General features: G+C 33.4%; 5 protein-coding genes and 1 pseudogene across 5 annotated transcripts; 3 read left to right on the top strand and 3 right to left on the bottom strand.

Annotated features, from left to right (window-relative positions):
* Positions 4,541-5,303, top strand: LOC104726757 (putative glycine-rich cell wall structural protein 1). Its single transcript, XM_010445687.2, has one exon. It carries the CDS (start codon positions 4,602-4,604, stop codon positions 5,016-5,018), a length of 417 nt encoding a protein of 138 aa, XP_010443989.1. The 5' UTR covers positions 4,541-4,601; the 3' UTR covers positions 5,019-5,303.
* On the bottom strand, positions 6,176-7,258 carry LOC104726756 (cyclin-U4-3-like). Its single transcript, XM_010445686.2, has 2 exons — positions 6,749-7,258; positions 6,176-6,650 (listed from the first exon to the last, which is right to left on the bottom strand). Exons 1-2 carry the CDS (start codon positions 7,114-7,116, stop codon positions 6,350-6,352), a joined length of 669 nt encoding a protein of 222 aa, XP_010443988.1. The 5' UTR covers positions 7,117-7,258; the 3' UTR covers positions 6,176-6,349.
* LOC104726755 (peptide methionine sulfoxide reductase A1) lies at positions 9,959-11,718 on the bottom strand. The gene is made up of 2 exons (XM_010445685.2): positions 11,197-11,718; positions 9,959-10,447 (listed from the first exon to the last, which is right to left on the bottom strand). Exons 1-2 carry the CDS (start codon positions 11,620-11,622, stop codon positions 10,196-10,198), a joined length of 678 nt encoding a protein of 225 aa, XP_010443987.1. The 5' UTR covers positions 11,623-11,718; the 3' UTR covers positions 9,959-10,195.
* On the top strand, positions 11,644-14,047 carry LOC104729031 (annotated as a pseudogene).
* Positions 16,297-17,224, top strand: LOC104726753. The gene is made up of 2 exons (XM_010445684.1): positions 16,297-16,540; positions 17,025-17,224. Exons 1-2 carry the CDS (start codon positions 16,297-16,299, stop codon positions 17,222-17,224), a joined length of 444 nt encoding a protein of 147 aa, XP_010443986.1.
* On the bottom strand, positions 17,457-18,679 carry LOC104726752. Its single transcript, XM_010445683.2, has 3 exons — positions 18,356-18,679; positions 18,063-18,274; positions 17,457-17,966 (listed from the first exon to the last, which is right to left on the bottom strand). The coding sequence occupies exons 1-3, from the start codon at positions 18,672-18,674 to the stop codon at positions 17,535-17,537; spliced, it is 963 nt and encodes a 320-aa protein (XP_010443985.1). The 5' UTR covers positions 18,675-18,679; the 3' UTR covers positions 17,457-17,534.

Below are 18,706 nucleotides of genomic sequence, written 5' to 3'. Positions count from 1 at the left end.
TATAGAATTATACATACCTGATCATGAGTTTTGATTACATTATCTTAATATGAATGGGCCGGGTCACATTAAGTTATTCATCATTGTTGTTAAGAGAAGGCTTTCTAAAATAATAGTATTTCGGATTCATTTTTAACTTGTGTAATAAATAAAACGGAATCGTTTTAAAGCAGAGTCAGGAGAGAAAGCCCTAGCCAATTAACCTATAAATACAACTCCCAAAGTCACTAATCTCTCCAGCAGCATCACTCCAATGTTGGGTTAATTAGTTACTAATCCTCTTCTTTATTAAGTTCGTCTTCATCTTTTGTTTTTATTTTTATTTTGTTTTGGAAAAGAGATATATGAGAATCGTGGTGATGACTTCGTAAATATTCAAGCTCAACAGACCGCAATGCAGGACTTTTTCTTGTTTTTTCATGGAAAGTTTTGCGTGTCGATAATCCCGCTGAACTGAGCGATCTCTTCTTTTTCAAAAAATAAATGTTTCATTTTCGTTTTTTTTTATTATTAAAAAATAAATTCTTGATTTTTTTTTTCCGATTTGTTTTTTGGGTAAAAATATGGAGTATTATTACAATGAGGGTTTACAGCTCCCTCTTCTGATCTTTTGATTTTTGAAGAAATTGGCTGGCCGAATCGAACCATAATTATTTATGTTGCCGTGACTGAGTAATATCCGCAATATATAGCCTTTCTTATTGTTGTTGTGATGATGATTAGGGCTTTTTATTTTGATATTATCTAATATATTTTTGGGCTACATATATTTTTGATCTTAATACATTTGGAGATGTAATGCAAATCCTCAAGGGTGAAAAACGTTTAATAATATTTTAAATTGGACGCCATCTGGTTTACTAGAAAATCCTTGTGGATTAAAACGAATGTTTTGTTTACGTGCAAGATTCCACAGATATAAACTTCCAAAGTCGTGTTTGGATAAAGGCTTAAACGTTTGGACACAGGATCAAAAATGATGGTATGCAAATCTATTTCCTTGGATCTTAAGGTACATTTCAAAAATCAGAAATGATAAGTTAGAAGGTTGTCACCTGATATGAAACTACACATGCTGGTAACATATAATATATGTTGCAAGACATGAGCCATTAGATCCATGGACTCGACCCCTTTTGTTAAGTTCTTTTGGGCTTTTGCAATGCTTATGAGACAATGCATCTTGTCATTCCAATTCCAAAGTAGTATTTAGGCAATGGAGCTTATTCTTCAACAAACTTCATCTGCTCTACCTTAAAAAAGACAAATTTTGAAAAATGTTACCATGAATGAATCTTTTGACGAGTGGCATAGTTTTTTAACCGAATTTTAATAGGTCATTCGACGAAGAATTTTGTTTTCTTATATACTTTTCAACGCTATAAATATTCTTGCTGACGTATTATAACGTACATATAGTATTTGTAGTTTGTTACCAATATAATGTTACAAACGCGTGTATAAACATGTACATAGTCAAAGCACAAATGCATGTGTGATGCTTTTACATAAAAATCAAATGATGAATTTTATGCTAAGTGTCTAATAATAGAGGAAGTGGGTGCAAATAGTAGTGACTAGTGAGGGTCCAGCACGTGGCACAACCTAAGCGTCACAGAATGTTGTTAGTTGTTTGTTACTAAACACACTAGTAGAACCCTTTGGGGGCTCTGGACCAAATCGAAAGTTTATATTAAAATTTCTCTTTTGAAAATGAAAGCAATTAAACCTCTATATAAATATATACAATAATGTTAAGCTCTATTAGAATATAACTTATTATGATATAATGTAATACTGTTTTGTCTTCTTCAAACTAAATGATTATACAATAACGTTGATAACTGATGGAGTATGTGTCATTATGACATTATCTATTAGTGTAAATTTAACTAAAGGTTTCTCTCCCAATCTTTGCTTCACGGTATATATAATGTGAATGTAGCTTCATGTATAGGCGAGTCCTATCTCTCAGCTGCTTGGTTAATTCAAATTCATCCAAGTTACTCCTCTGCTAGCTGCCCTCATTTGAAATGCTAGTGTTCTCCTCATGTGTTTCACTCAATTTCTGCATTTTTTCTTTCGTATATGTAACTGCTCTAGTGCCTACTCAAAATGGTATCTCTGTAAACTCAAAAGATAAATACAAGCACTAATTCAGGAAAAAAAATGTGGCAAGAAAATCATATCCAAACAAAAAAAAGAATGTTGCTTCATGCAAATCCGTCCGGGCAGTGGACGCTACATACTTATATAGTTTTTATTTATATACATGGTATGTAATATTTACAAGATGAAGTAAGTTTATACGATATGTAAAAAAAGTTAGGGGTGTATTAATTGTATATTATGCACCACATAGCTTATACATGTTCATGAGACATTTTCTGTAAGACAATACAGGGGATTGGACTATATGCTCGTGATTGGTCCGGATTCGCCAACCTATTTAACTCCACTATAAAAATTGATCCATTATCATCAGATACATGTAAATCCATTTTCTAGATATTTTGAAGCTTCAATATAGAGGAATGTTGTAAGAAACACGATGTGATTATTATCATTTTTATTTGAAATTTTTTAAAAAACTTCGATGGCAGTGAATTGGGAGCTTTCAGATTATTATTTTAGGGGTAGTCTTTTTAGAAGTATATGTATATGAATATTCGATCATATCCTAAAGGAGACATAACATATGGTAGTTGCTCCACCGTAGGAAGTTGTGCGTGTGGACCGCTTCACCGTTGAAAATATATTAAAAGTTGCCATCATTCCAAAAAGAATCCTTTAGATATTTCTCAGAGCCAAAAACATTCGTGTCTTCACTATAGATCTCAGTCGTAAAAGGAACACAACATTAGTGTAAAACTTGTGGAATCAATATATATATATATATATATATATATATATATATATATAATCGACAATCGACAGTGTATTTGCAAAAACAAACATTAGACATTTTACAAACGGCATTGAGACTTTCGTAAATATACATTGTCCAAATTTATATATATATATATATATATATATATATATATATATCATACAATAAATTAAAATAAAATAGCATTTCTCTATTAGCCAGTCAACTCAGAAAGAAAAATTTTACAAAAATTAAAACTTGATCTAAGATTGGCCAGTCCTATCTCTGCATCTAAGAACTTAATCGAACTCTCCATCTAGTGTCTACGAACAGATGTTTATTTCATGTGAAATAATATCATCTTACCAAAAGACCATCTCAAAAACACTGACCGACCTCATACCCTATGAATATTCAGTTTTGTGATCATTCCTATATATTCTTTTTTAAATAAACCTATACGATGAGGGCCATATGATGACAACGTACATATGTAATAAATCATAATTATAAATGAATTATTTTTATGATAAAATCATACATGATCAAGCTACACTAAAATTGGATTTTAGTGTTTAAATAAACTCAAATTTCTTTGAAAAGTTTTGACCATTTGAATTTGATTTAGCAAATGTTAGCTCAAATGGTTTCTAAATTAGTTAGAATGGTCAATAGATAGGCGAAAAGATGGAAGTTAATATTATATGATCTATATAGTTTTTAATAAACGCGACATATCTATCTGATTTGCTCATCATTTTTGAACTAATTTAAGAACTAGTGGTCGCGTGACTAGTCTTAGAGATGAATAAATTATTTGATCTACCATTGTCAATGGTGTTGATGTTATATGTGTGTGTTTGCTAGATACAGTATATTGATGAATGATGATCATCATTATCATTATTGGCAGATCACAAGCCGTATTTAAGAAAATTTCTAAGTGGGATTGACATTGAGATGCATCTTAAATGGGTTCTTCAAGGATAATATTTTCTACTCTAAAGCAACTCAAGTATATCTGTAATATCAAATATTCAATCATTTCACTTGACTTTTTCTTTTTATTGTAATACGATTACCGACTATAATATGGTATAGAAAGATAAAACTCTTCGATCAATAATGATTAGTCTCATGCATTTATAGATAGGCTTTAACAGACAAATGAAAACAAGATCAATTTATATATGAATTTTATTACACACTGTATATCCGTGCCAATACATATATGCCGTTTTTAGCATTTATTGTTATACCAATATATAATTATAGTAATTTTTTATTTTTGGCACTAAATCATGGTAATTAGTATCTATTGAAAAAAAATGGTTCATAGCTAGTGACTTCATCATGATTGATATTGTAATTCTATTGTTAGGGCGGTGGTGCTAATTTACAGTTGATGATTACGTCTTAGTAAAGAATTATATAACAAAAACAAGTTTGTAAATGAACTCACGACATGTGTTGGTGATGCAATTATAATGTTTTCTTATAACCTTTTTCCCCCTAACAAGGTTTTTTTTTTTTTAATTTCTTTAGTTTCGAGTTTGGATTTCACAAAAGGGTGGGTCTGGCCCATCTCACACTATCAAACCAACTTGTCATAGACCGTTGCATTTCAATAATGGTTCATGTTGTTGCCTATAAATAGTGGCAGAAGCTTTCCTACAATAACTTCATAACAAAACAAGATTTTGAATTAAAAACATATAAGAAAAATTAGAAAATGATCAAAGGGCTCTTGTTGGTTTTGTTCTTTCTAGTCATTGCAAAGACTTCGGTTTCTCGCCCGTTCGCATGGTCTAGGGGTAACATGCCAGGCCAAAACTACCCAGGCGAAAGTGGATCAGGTCGTGGGCCCAATTGGGAGTACAACTGGGGTTGGGGCTCTGCTCCAGGTTCTGGATGGGGTTACGGGTCGGGTTCCGGTAGATCACCAACAGGGTGGGGAAGAGGATCTGGATACGGGTATGGATCCGGATCCGGGTCAGGTAGCGGATATGGATATGGTTCTGGAGGTGGTGGAGCACGCGGTGGTGGGTATGGTTATGGAAGCGGAAATGGCCGTTCTGGTGGCGGCGGTGGTGGTGGTTCCAACGGTGAAGTTGCCTCTATAAACCACAGTAGTAAGATTCATCCGTGAGGATGTTTTGGTAAGTTCTCCCAACTAAAATGTTTTCGGAGGAGTATAAGTGTTTGTAATACAGTATTAAGATTATTAGGCTTGGTACCCTCCTGAATGTAACTTATATATCTCCCTTTGTCTTGTATGCTTTTATATATAAGATTATGTGCTCGACGTATCTTATACCGTCTTTGCATGTCTCTAAAGGTGTGATCTCTTATAGTGTAATTTGTGTATGGCCTCCAAACGCGTGTTTAGATCATTTTAAGAAAAAAATATATTATCTCTTAGATTTGCGTTTAAGTTCAACTTGTAGGAAAATTGTATCGGTTTTACAAGATTTTATATTCGAATATCAAGATATGCTAGGTTTTTATTCATTTTGTTAATACAGTAAAACCTCTATAAATTAATAAGGTCGGGACCATGAAATTTTATTAATTTATCGATAAATTAATAATTATTAATTTATCAATAAATTAATATTTTTTAATTTATGAAGAGAATTTTAATTTTCATAATTTTAAAATTTTTATATTGTAAAATAAGATATTTTTGTTATCATTCATAATATTAAAGAATTTTTTTAATTTATAATGTTGGCTATCATAATTATTAAGTTTAGAATTAAAGTATAAATGATAAATATTAGAAGTTTAGAGTTTAGAAGAAATTGCTACTGGTATCATTCATAGTAATGATGAAGTCAAAGAAGATATTGCAGTAATTTTAAAACCAATTACATGTAAAGAAGCAATTATCGCATTTAGGACTCTCCATAATTTTTGGATGCGATTTGAGAAGACGACAATGAAAAATATTAGAAATGAGCTCCAAAAAGAATGCAAATTCAAGAATATGCAAACAAGAATAGAGTTATATTTTACTAGATTTTCTTAGATATATATATATATATTAATATTACTTTGATTATTAATTTATGATATTGATGGGACCATATTTTTACGTAGAATTATCGAAATGTGTTTTTTTTGCATCGGCCCAACTCGAGACCGGAAAAATTTATTAATTTATAGCGAGTATTAATTTAAAAAATATTAATTTATAGAGGTTTTACTGTATATGGTTTCAAGAAATTATATGGTCCGCTAAAATGCGTCAGACTAATATTATCTTAGATTTGAAGGTAGATGGTAATCTGAAAAAATATAACGTGAAAAAGAAAAGAGATAATATCAACCCTTGGATACAATCGAAATTCTAAGCTAACATCACTAATCAAGAATTAATCCTCAGGATATAAAAGAGGGTTTACATTACATAACGTGATAATAAACCCAATGCATATATATATATATATATATATATATATATATATAATCAAGAATTCAAGCAGCAGCGAGTTGCTGCTTCTTGTTGTGATGAGTAGATAAAGAGTCTTCTTCATGTGGATTCATCAAAAGTTTCGTCTTAAAAGAGCCTCTGAACGAAAGAGAAGGTTTTAGAAACAGAGATTCCATCTTCATCAACATCACCATCTCATTTTGTAGAAAACCACAGTAATTATTAAAAGTTGAAACGGTGACGTTTAACTGAAACTCGATTCCAAACAAGAAGTCAAGCTCAAGCATGTTCATCTCTTCTCTGCTTATTCCCCCAACTTTTGCATAATATCCATTGTTGTAACTCCTAAAGTTGTCACGAATAATAAATAATCAATTAATCAACTGTTAAATTTATAAGTAACTTTTAACAAATTAATTAGCCTCTCAGAATTAGTTACTTACAAGTCATCCATGAATTTGGCAGAGACCAAGACACTTGTGATTATAAGCCTATGAACATTATGGGAATTGATAGGCAAAAATGGCTGCTTCTTCACTAACCGATCCAAATATATATACGCGACGATGTAACACGAATAGCTACAATTCGCATACTCGAAGATCCTCTCGAGATAGCTTCTGATTGATATGGAGGGTTTGGTTAATCCATGGAAACCTGAGATCCTCTGTTTCTTTTGGCTCAGCTTGTCGTTAGACTCCGATACTCTTTGCAAGAGATACGACATTGCCGTTAAGACGCTTGGCATGATCCCAGCCATTGGTTCTTCGTGATCTAGATTCATTGTCTGGATCTGAACCTGATCAGCCATTCGATTGGTGGAAAAAAATAAAAATAAAAGACAAAACAGAGCTCTCTGTTTCTAATGAGTTTATAAGTGTATTACATCACAATCACATTACATGTTTTAGTTTGGTTTTTTCGTATCTGTCTTTTTTTGCCTGTCATTTCGAGTGTTTATATAGAAGGAATTTTAAATAAGATTGTGAATATTCCATTACTATATTCATTGAATTTTTGCTCCCTAAGATTAGTTTTGAATTTACAATCTAGTAATTATGATTAGCTCATGGTTAAACCATGGGCCAGGACTAGGAGACTTATTATTAATTCATCCGACTTCTGGTGAATTAAGTATAATTAAACTAACTTAGCTTCTAAAACAAGGAAAACTATAGAAATTAGAAAATGAAAAAGAAAAAGCGGGGAAATCCAATGGAAAACAGTGGCAGATTTTTAGGGTTATTTTTTATTAGCGTAAATAATCGACATATTCTATTTTCTTATCTCGTTTACACAATCCATCTAAATTGTATAATTTTTTCATACAAAAATGATTGTAGTTCATTTGAAATGCTTGCAGCAAATTTATATATGGTGGTGTGGTGTCTAAAAGAAAAAAAAAAAAAAATACTCTTAATCTTGAGTTTTGACATTAGGATCGGACATGATTAATTGATTGTGTTTGAGAAAACATCTACTATAACTATTAAGACTTGGTTTCCTTGGAGTTAAATTGGTTTACCTACCAAAAAATAGCTAGCCCCTACGTTTTCATCACATACGTCTTTTAATTTCTTTTCTTATAAACTCTACTAATTACATGAATGTCGGTCAGTGTACATGTAATATACATAAACATAGATTTCTGGATCATCTTAACCAGCCAAAGAAAATAGTATATAATGTATTTTTAGTGAACTATAATTGATACATGATTTAGAAGGTTAAGATGTCTAGCATAAAAATTACTTTAAACTATTGCAATTACATGCATGTAGTTAAGATAATAATATGCTAATTAACTTGTTTTAGATGTTTTATGAAACTTCTTCTTCCACGAAGCTTCTTTTGGTTGACATTCGTGCATCATCAAACTTATTTTGTAGAAAGATAATAGTATTTTTGTTTGAAATCTTAACATGCAGTCTATTAAATTCGAAAAAGAAATATATAAACCATTATCGTATCCTGATAGAATAATCTTGGTGTTCGACGAATGGACGAAACCGATGAACTTCTTTAATCACAACATAGAGCATCTAACTAAAATGCGATTGAGAGAAAGCCACGTAAGAGAATTGCGAGGCTGAACTAAAAATTCGTGCTATTCACGTTAGAGAGATCATGAACAACACGTAGTCATCAATAATGTTTTATTTATTTGCTCTTTTGTTATTATGCAGAGATTTTAAAGATTTTTGTTTATCACACAAGATCACCGTCGCTTCTGTCTTTTTCACTTGCTTGACTCCCCTTCGATTATTCTGTTCTTTTACATTTCGTATCAACGGTGCTTATTTAGTTATAATTTACCTTAACTTATTCATATTAGTTGAGACATCTTTGAATTAAATCCAAAAAAACATACAATTAAGTACAATTTGTTTCATCCAATAAAATGGCTGATAGCTTAAAAGGTTTATCCACCACCCTTAACACAATGTTTAAGATAAGATCATCTCAGAAATAAAGTGTTAATATCACCAGCGATAAAGAATTAACCTTCGAATTTAAATGACTCTTTACGGGAAAAATATCATTTAAACCATGAACTTCAAATTGTGGCTATTTAAACTATGAACTTTGTTGTAGGTCATTTAAAACATCAACTTTCGTTGATTATCCTTTTTAAACATTAAGTTTTGTTGACCAAGCCAATAAACGTTAAATCCGATAACCGAGCAACTAACAGACGTTACTATGCCGTTAACACTCTTCGTTAGTGACAAAACGACGTCGTTTTGATGAAAATTTTAGTTCGAGAAAATGTCATTTAAACCATGATTTTTTAAATTGAAGCCATTTAAACCATGAACTTTCAAATATTGGCCATTTAAACCATGAACTTTGTTGTAGACCATTTAAAACATCAACTTTCATTAAGTGAGATTTTTTAGACATCACGTCAAACTATTAAGTTTGCTAACGTGTCTTACTTCAGTTGATCACAAGGGTGAATACAAACATTAAGATCATAAGCACAAAAAACATCATAAGGGTCACAAGCAAAAGCACAACAAAGATGCGTTAAAATGACGCATCAAAAACCTAGAATCATAAATAAAGTGATTAATTCTATTAAACTAAAATAATGTGATCAATCTTTCAGACTCCAGTGTGATATCCTAATACCTAGAAAAAAAACTCAATACACAAACAAAAAGACACGACAAAACGACCAAAACTGAGTACTAAACGAAAGACAAAATACGCTAAAAGCACCATATGTCACTTGTTTTGTTAGCATAATTAATGTCATATCGATTCAAGTTTATTTTTTAAAACTTAATGTCTAAAAAGTCTCATTCATTGAAAGTTGATGTTTTAAATGTCCTAAAACAAAGTTCATGGTTTAAATGACCTAAATTTGAAAGTTTATAGTTTAAATGGCCTCAGTTTAAAAGTTAATGGTTTAAATGACATTTTTTGTGAACTAAAATTTTTATCAAAACGACGTCGTTTTGTCACTAACGGAGAGTGTTAACGGCAGAGTAATATTTGTTAGTTGCTCGACTAACGGATTTAACATCATGTCTTTTTTGGCTTGGTCAACAAAACTTAATGTTTAAAAGAGCTAGTGAACGAAAATTGATGTTTTAAATGGCCTACAACAAAGTTCATGGTTTAAATGGCCACAATTTGAAAGTTCATGGTTTAAATGACATTTTTACCGACTCTTTACCCTTTTTTACACCAACTGTTTTTTTAATAAAAGGGACAAGTATAACACAAGATGAACAATCTAAGCGATTTGAAACACTCAGAATATGTTTTATGAACAAGAACAAGACACATGATTGCAATCTTTAAACACAACATCTCTAGTCTATAATAGATAAGTAGAAGCATCCTCTGCTTTTTTTTGGGTGTAGAAGCAAGGCTTTTCTTTAGCCATAGCAGCGGATTGGGTCGTTGCAGCCTTTCGCACTGGATTGCTTAAGACCAAACCTCCCTCCTTTAGACAAGGATTGCTGGTTATGTTCTTCGGCTCTGTAAAATTTCTTAGCCGGTAATATCTCTGTCACAATCTTCCTATCAACTTGTTGCTGGTGACGCTCCAGTGACTCGCGTGCTAGTTTCTCTTGCTCAGAGTTGTAGAAATATATCCCTGATCGGTATTGGGTTCCCACATCGTTTCCCTGATAAAGGTAAAGATGTAATCATTAAAATGTCGAATTAAGCTTTGCAGAAAAACAGAAATGGCTAAACCGAACAAGAGTATGAAAGCTTAGTAGATATAAAGAGTGATAGAGCTAGGCATCATATTCATTCAGTATATAAATTGTATGGCAATCAATGTCAGACTCAGTTTCAGAGAAAGAAGTAGTCTTTATACTCAGGAAACAGTCTTCAATAAGAACATCCATAAGAAGGTTAATAACATAGAGATATTTCACTATAACAAATTAAACTTAACAGTGTCCATAACAAGGTAGCTTCTTTAGTCTAGAGAACTATGAACTAGTTAGCTACCAACTAAGTCTTATAAGTGTATACATCACTATTCCGATTCTACAAAAACAAAATAGTGATCTGCATAACTTGACTAAGAGCTGGTTAAGTGCTCTCTAAGAAACTACCAAAATACACATGAGAATGATGACCAAAGAGGAGAAGAACGATGGCCAAATTCATATCCATGTCAAGATGATAGCTTCAAACATCGAACCCATAATTTATACTAGTAAAACAAAGATGAAACGAATCCAAACTCTAGATCTCAATCTAATTAGGGCTTATATACAATAAAGCCCTAGATAAGATCAAGTTTTCAGATAGCCATCACAATTACACAGAAGCAGAAGCAGAGCATAAAAAGAAAAAATAAAAAAGTAAAAACCCCTAAAAAATCTTCATCAGACATGAAAAAGATCAAGACTTTAGTTACCTGGCGATTCAAAGTGGTGGGATCATGCCTAGACCAGAACAAATCAAGCAGCGACTCATAACTACACTCTTTTGGATCATACTGAACACGAACCACCTCAGCATGATTCGTGGTGCCTGAACAAGCATCTTCGTAAGAAGGGTTGTGAGTGATCCCTTGAGAATAGCCAACCTCTGTTTGCGTCACTCCTGGAACTCTCTGGTACGCTAACTCCACGCTCCAGAAACAACCGGCGCCGAATTGAGCAAACTGGTTTCCCGGCGCCGGAGCGTCGTCGTCGGGACCTTGTGCGATCGGAGAAGGATCCATGTTGGTTTGTCTACTTGATCCTATACCGAGCTTGTTTAGTATGTTCATGGAGATATCTTGTAGACACAGAGACAGAGAGAAACAGAGGAGAGTGGTGAGGAGGAAGCGTCGGCTCATCCTGCGGAACAATTTTTTATCATGACGGTCATCAACTTCGCGTTTGCGTTTGCGTTTGCGTTTACGTTTACGTTTGCGTTTTCAATAGCGATTGCTATGAGAAGTCAGTAACTAACCTTAGGCGGGCACAAAATTAATTAAATATTCGATGGGTGAATTTGTATCGATTCCAAAAGTATTCTAAAAATTGTCCTCTATATATAATAGCAAACCCACTTTTTTTATATCATCTTTAATCTAACGGATGAGATTTATTTTATTAATCCATCTAACGGTTGAAACTTAATAATGATCCTAACAGTTGCAAGTCTTATTCCTTCAAATAATCTGTGTTAATTTTTATATCCCTTCGTCATACCCTATCTTTTAAAAATCGCACCTTTTAATTTTTGCATCTCTTTGTCGTACCCCATCTTTTAAAAATCACACCTATTAATGTTTGCAAATTTTTGTTTCAAACATCTATGTTTTACACCTTTATATTTTACACCTCTTTGTTTATTATATATAAACTTTTATGCATTACAAAAACATGTTTCGAATTTATTGTTTTCAGAGTATTTTTAAAAGTAAAAAAAAAGTCAAAGAATTGTTTTATTAGAGTGTTTTTAAATTTTAACTGCATCAATCTCATATCAAGGTATTTTTATGAATTTGTTAGTGTCCATTCCAAAAAATTGGTTTTGTTCCCTCTTCCGTTTCGTTCTCATATATAGATTATAGATTAACGAAAAATTTGGTTCTTCTTAACTGCTCTGTTTGTTTTTATGTTGTCAGTTAGATAATTTACTCAAGATAGCACTTATATTTAATTTCTTCAAATTAAAGTAGAGTAACAAAAGGACGTGAGATCAATATCTATAACACAAAAATTATTATGGCTATATCCATTATGTGAACAACAATTGTATGGCTATGATACGATCTAGATCAGTGGACACAAAAATTGATTGGGCTTAGTGCGTCGTCGTGGAAAAAGGATTCAGAAGAAGATTCCTTAAATTTTGTAAGGGACACCAACCTACACATACAACTACACCTTGACCGGCCAACGCGGAACTCTCCGGTGGCACGCTCACATCCTCTGGCTCCGTGCCACTGTTAACGGTGCTATAGTCTTCCTTCCCAAACGCGGTGTTCCCTACCCTTTCCCCAAACCCAACCACGAGAAAGTCATCGTTCTAGGCATCTCAATCTTCATATTTTTAACCTTCTTGCATAAATTTGGAATACTATTGACTTGTTGATTTCACATAAAATATGAGATGTGTGCTCTCAATTAATATTGCAACGTGACGCTAGCGGTTCATTACATTGCGTATTTGTTGATTTGGCATAACTAATTTATCATCATAATTGTAGGTGAACGGTGAAAATCGGATACCGAAGATATTGCAACACATGATCAACGGACACCCAGGACCCGTTAAAAATTGTTCATCTCAAGATAATCTCTTTATTTCCAAGTTTACATAATTTCCAACAATATGATGTCAAAAAAAAAAAAAAAACTGATCATGAAAGCCTCTTTCTGTGTGCGAAGGTTACAAACTGTCAGTAGAGAATGGCAAAACCTATTTGCTACGACTAATCAATGATGCACTTAATGAGAGCTCTTTTTCAAAGTCGTCGGCCATCTTTTCACGGTGGTCGAAGTCGACGCAGTCTACGTTAAACCGTTCAAGATCGACACCGTTCTTAATGCCCCCGGTCAAACCACCAACATTCTCCTAACCGCCTCAAAATCGGCCGGCAAGTACCTTGTAACCGCTTCACCCTTCATGGACGCCCCAATCGCGGTGGACAACGTAACAGCCACCGCAACAGTTCACTACTCCGGAACACTCTCGTCCTCTCCAATAGTCCGCACACTCCTTCCACCGCAAAACGTTACTTCGATTGCCAACAACTTTACAAACTCTCTTCATAGTCTCAAATCCAAGAAATACCCTGCCCTCGTCCCGACCACCACCACCTCTTATTCACCGTTGGTCTTGGGCTAAACGCATGCCTTACTTGCAAGGCTGGAAACGGAAGCTGTGTCGTGGCCAGCATCAACAACGTAACCTTCGTCATGCCCAAAACTGCTCTGCTCTCGGCTCATTACTTCAAGAAAAGTGGAGTGTTCACGACGGATTTTCCCAAAAACTCACCGCATGTTTTCAACTACAGCGGAGGATCAGTCACCAACATGGCCACCAAAACCGGTACCAGGCTATACAAGCTACCGTACAACGCCACAGTTCAGCTTGTCCTCCAAGATACCGGTGTCATATCACCAGAGAACCATCCGTTGCATCTTCACGGTTTTAACATTTTCCAAGTTGGTCGTGGATTAGGTAACTTCAACTTAAATGGATGGGTCGCCATCAGATTCAGAGTGGATAATCCCTGTATGGACACTAAATTGACGTTAAAAAAGTGAATCAAATAATATATTTTAGTGATTAATTATCGCCATGTAAAGTTAGGTCTTATAGATCAATTTCTACTAGACACATCACCTCTTTGTCCTTTTCAGAATTCACATAATTAGCAGCTACACAAGCTATAGTAATTGGTTTATGACTGGACTTGCAATCTCCATGCCACTAATAAAACAAATGAAATCTTATGGTAGTAAGTCAAATACTATTATAATAAAATTGATGGATTAATATGTTGTACAATATAGGGGTTTGGTTTATGCATTGTCACTTGGAGGTACACACGTACTACGTGGGGATTAAAGATGGTTTTCTTGGTGGAGAACGACAAAGGACCCAATCAGTCGATTTTGCCACCGCCTAAGGATCTTCCCAAGTGTTAAGTCCTTCAACTAAACAAGGCGACATATCAACATTACGCCACGTCCAAGAAGACCAGTGAGTTCTACGATGTCGCTGGAAAAATATTTCAAAAAAAAAAAGAATTTATATTATATATTATGAAATCATTTGAAAATATGAATAGTTTCATGGTATCTGCTTAAAACAAAAATTATTAACAACGAAAAATAATAATAAGTAGGTTTACAATTGTTCGTAAAAGTCACAACTATATAGAACAGACACAACATATAATAGCAAATCCATTTTAGAGATTAATTTAAATTTAGCGGATGAAATTAGTTTTATTATCTCATCTAATGGTTTAGATTTGTTAATGATCTTAAAAGTTGTAATGTTTAGATCCAACAATTTTATTTCTTCGTCTTACCCCTATCTTTCAATGTTTATATTTGTTATTTATTGCACCTTTTTGTTTCACATCTTTTTGTTTCATACTTATTTGTTTTCACACCTCTTTGTTTATATATATATATATACCAATGTTTTTTAACCCGAACCGGAAAGCAAACCGGACAACCTTTCAGGTCACCGGGTCAACCCGGTCCAACTGTGGGTCATTAATTTACTGAATTTTTTTAAAAATATATATATATACTTTGGTTTCATGAATATCCAAACAAAATTTTCATATCTATCAGTTATTAATTAGTATATATTTTTGAGCAATAGTTATAAATTTTTATTTCTTATCATTTTAAATCCAAACAAGAACAGCAAAATATAATAGGAGAATATCAAAACAATAATTAAAAAAGTAAACAAAATTATTTCTATCTTCCATAAAAATTAATATTATAAAAAAAATTTGACTGCAAAAAAAAAAGGAAGCCACGTACACTCAAATTTTGTCCCACATCGGAAGAGAATAGAGGAAGCAGTAAATGATTTCTTCTTTATATATACTCGTCTAAGTTAAACATGACCCATAGCGCCGGTTAGCAGGTTTTTCTGGTTTTATCTGAATTTCTTAGTATCCGGTTTTTAATTAAAAGTTGTAAAGTTTCGATCCAACAATCGTGTTTCTTTGTCGCATCCCCAACTTTCCATGTTGGCACCGTTAGTTTTCACACCTTTTTGTTTTACACCTCTTTGTTCATATAAAGTTGCAATGTTTTGATCCAATAATTGTGTTTTTTCGTCGCACTTCTAGCTTTCAATGTTTGCACTTGTTAGTTTTTGTACATTTTTGTTTCATATCTTTTTGTTTCACGCCTCTTTATTTTCACACTTTTTTTTTTATATATATACAAATTTTTATGGACTTTGAAAAGAGTTTTTGTTATTTGAGTATTATTAATGATCTCAAAAGTTGCAAAGTTTCGTTCCAACAATTATATTTTTTCATCGCACCCCCAACTTTCCATGTTGGCACCGTTAGTTTTCACACTTTTTTGTTTTACACCTCTTTGTTTATATAAAGTTGCAATGTTTTGACCCAACAAATGTTTTATTCCGTTTACTACTCAAAATGTGAAATTAACAATGTTAATCATTTCAAGTTTTCCCTTTCCCTTTCCCGTGCGGCAACGCTCGGGCCGACATTGTATAGTGGAAATAAAAGAAAATTAAAAAGAATCTAACGAAATTGTTTTTGTCACTCTGAAACGAAGAGACGAGTAAGAATTTCAATTCAACGATTTGGCCAAAACCATAGGCTGTAAATTTGCAATCAAATCCGGAAATTGTTTTTTTTTTCCGTTTTCCTTAAAAAAAATACAAATGTAAAAATATATAAAAAAAACTGATCAATTTCTTCACAAACAAAATCAACATATTACAAAATATATTTGTTTTTAAAGAGTTTTGTAAAACACTGATCACAATCAAAGAAAAATAAATCAAAATGTATAGATCTACAAGCTGGAATAGAGTAACAGAAGATTACTCATCCGCACCGCCTAAAGGATTGTGGATGGGCTCGGTGATTGGTCCCCTTGACGAGAATGAACTACCTTCCTACAACAATCCACCAGATGAAATGATTAAGAATGACAAGTCACGTACAAAATTTGCAGAAAAAGCTATTCACATCATTCCTTTCGTCCTCCTTGCATGCGCTCTCGTACTTTGGCTCTTCTCAAATCCAGGTATTCACACTAATACACACATGCAATTTTGAGAGCCAAAAGCATGCTTGTGTAGTTGTGCTGATGAAACCATGTCAGGATTTTACAAAATGAATGTTGTTGATGCTTTAACCATGGAATCATCATCAATTTAATATATTCAAAATGAATCTTTAAAACACAGATTTTGACTAAGATTTCAAATGTGTTTTTTATTCTTTTTTCTAGTGCACCTACATCTTATAAGAATATTTGTTTCCAAGTATTTTAGTATCTTGAACATATTTTGGGTTAACTATAAATGCATATCTAGAATTCCATTTTTTCCCCTTTGCGTTTACAAATATTATCTTCCAAACGAAAGGATGATTTTAATATACTTAGAAACAAAAAAAAAACAATTGTTGAGCGTATACTACAAAAGTTCATACGGTATAATTTGTCAATTTTAAGCTTCATAAGTCATCATAACTCCCAGAAATAAATAAAATCACTATATTTGTAGATGTGGTGGATGTTGGGATGAGAGAAGAATCTATAGCGGCTAGGATTGAAGGATTGACGATCGAAGGAGACATCGAAAATGACAGCGATGGAACTCAAACTGGTTTCTTGGGCGCCACCTTAGAAATCGGAGATTCAGACAAACCAAACCTCAATGATCGGACCAGACGAGGTTCAAGAAAATTGATCAAAGGCTTTTAAATAATATTTCAATTGCACCATTTTTTTTTGGGGATGAAACTTTTATTTTAATCTGCAAACTTTACCAATACTATGATTTTGTTTTTGCTTTTTCTACTGTTTTTGGTTAATAAAGGAGCAGCTAAATTTAAATTAAATCCAATAAGTAATTTTTCTTTAATCTAATCTGAAAAAAAGAAGAAAAAATTGTACATAATCCGATGACAAAACTGAATATAGTGATATATATTCAAATAAAAACTCGTAACCAAAAATGAAATATACCTATATCATGTTCAAATTCTCTTTTTTTTTTTGTTCAAGTGTGATTTCATTTTACAGGAATAACACCATTACCCGTCATGTCAGTTGCTCCGGTAGCTTGTGGAGCTGGAGGCAAACCGATACCAAGTTCCAAACCGTCTTTCTTTGTCATCATATTAGAAGCTTCATTCGGCTGAGATTGAGGCATACCCATCGGTACATGCCTTGGTACAGGAATACCAGAAGGGTGAACAAACCTAATCTGCTCAGGATTGGCGTAGTACATTGGATGGATCATAAGAGGTGCAAAGTTGTAGTAAGGTGGTCCTGGTACGGTTTGGTAGACTGGCATGAACTCCATCGACAGATTCTGAAACCTGTTCGAAATCTCGGTTTGAGTCTGACCTTGCATCACCGGTTGTTGAGATCCGGTTACTAATTGGTTAGTTAGAGTCTGGGAAGACGATGTTGATGCACCTTGAGAGTTTCTCTCTTTCTCCTTCAGTTCAATCAAACCAAAAATTAAAACCCTAAAAATAAACAATTGACTTCGTCTAACGGATTACTTGAGAAGCAAGGCAATTAAAAAAAAAACCTGATCTTCGAGAGAGATGTCAAAGAGACTAGCACGTCTTTTTCTCTTGTCGTTAACGTTTAACCTAATAAAATATTTCTGAGCATGACTCGCCACCTGTGTCGGTGTTCTTGTCGTGACGAAACTCTTTGCGATTCCTCTCCAATCTCCTTTTCCGAGTTTGTTCAAACCGATTAAGAAATTGCGATGTTCTTCTTCTGTCCATGGCTTCCCTATAAATTTGATTTTTATTTTAACAATATAGTTTCATGAAATAAAAACTATGATTAAAAAAAATTAAAGAAAAAGTTTACCCTTTTTCTTGTCATGAGCGGTTTTGCACTTCTTGGATTGAATCTGACCGTCGGAGTGGTAACCTGTATCTTCAACGGCGGCGATTGGATCACCGCTACCGTTACTATCATCGTTAGCGAGAAGAGCATCAAGGTTTCCCAAACTGAGACTCTTCCTTAACGCCGTAACCTCAGGCGGCCTAATCGGATCAGAAGATATGTTAACGCCGAACAGTTTAACGCTTCCCTTATTAACACCGCTTAGACAAGTACGTGCGTTATGGCCATTGTGACCACAGTGGGAACAAGTCTTTGCCGTCGTCACCGTCTCCTTCACCATCTCTCTGTTTCTTCTCTAGATACGATCACAAG

The sequence above is a fragment of the Camelina sativa genome, chromosome 11, assembly GCF_000633955.1.
Source record: "Camelina sativa cultivar DH55 chromosome 11, Cs, whole genome shotgun sequence".
Classification (NCBI taxonomy): Eukaryota; Viridiplantae; Streptophyta; class Magnoliopsida; order Brassicales; family Brassicaceae; genus Camelina; species Camelina sativa.
The sequence above is the reverse complement of the archived record's forward strand: the minus strand, read 5'-3'. Positions and strand labels throughout refer to the sequence as shown.

What these genes read in the sequence shown, in the direction of transcription:
- LOC104726753 (XM_010445684.1), top strand. Translation starts at nt 16,297, where the DNA reads ATGTATAGATCTACAAGCTGGAATAGAGTAACAGAAGATTACTCATCC. An exon ending in TTGGCTCTTCTCAAATCCAG is followed by an intron (nt 16,541 to 17,024) that starts GTATTCACACTA and finishes CTATATTTGTAG; the next exon opens with ATGTGGTGGATGTTGGGATG.
- LOC104726757 (XM_010445687.2), top strand. Translation starts at nt 4,602, where the DNA reads ATGATCAAAGGGCTCTTGTTGGTTTTGTTCTTTCTAGTCATTGCAAAG.
- LOC104726756 (XM_010445686.2), bottom strand. Translation starts at nt 7,116, where the DNA reads ATGGCTGATCAGGTTCAGATCCAGACAATGAATCTAGATCACGAAGAA. An exon ending in GCCAAATTCATGGATGACTT is followed by an intron (nt 6,651 to 6,748) that starts GTAAGTAACTAA and finishes TGACAACTTTAG; the next exon opens with GAGTTACAACAATGGATATT.
- LOC104726755 (XM_010445685.2), bottom strand. Translation starts at nt 11,622, where the DNA reads ATGAGCCGACGCTTCCTCCTCACCACTCTCCTCTGTTTCTCTCTGTCT. An exon ending in CCACCACTTTGAATCGCCAG is followed by an intron (nt 10,448 to 11,196) that starts GTAACTAAAGTC and finishes TACCTTTATCAG; the next exon opens with GGAAACGATGTGGGAACCCA.
- LOC104726752 (XM_010445683.2), bottom strand. Translation starts at nt 18,674, where the DNA reads ATGGTGAAGGAGACGGTGACGACGGCAAAGACTTGTTCCCACTGTGGT. An exon ending in CGCTCATGACAAGAAAAAGG is followed by an intron (nt 18,275 to 18,355) that starts GTAAACTTTTTC and finishes TCAAATTTATAG; the next exon opens with GGAAGCCATGGACAGAAGAA. An exon ending in ACATCTCTCTCGAAGATCAG is followed by an intron (nt 17,967 to 18,062) that starts GTTTTTTTTTTA and finishes ATTGAACTGAAG; the next exon opens with GAGAAAGAGAGAAACTCTCA.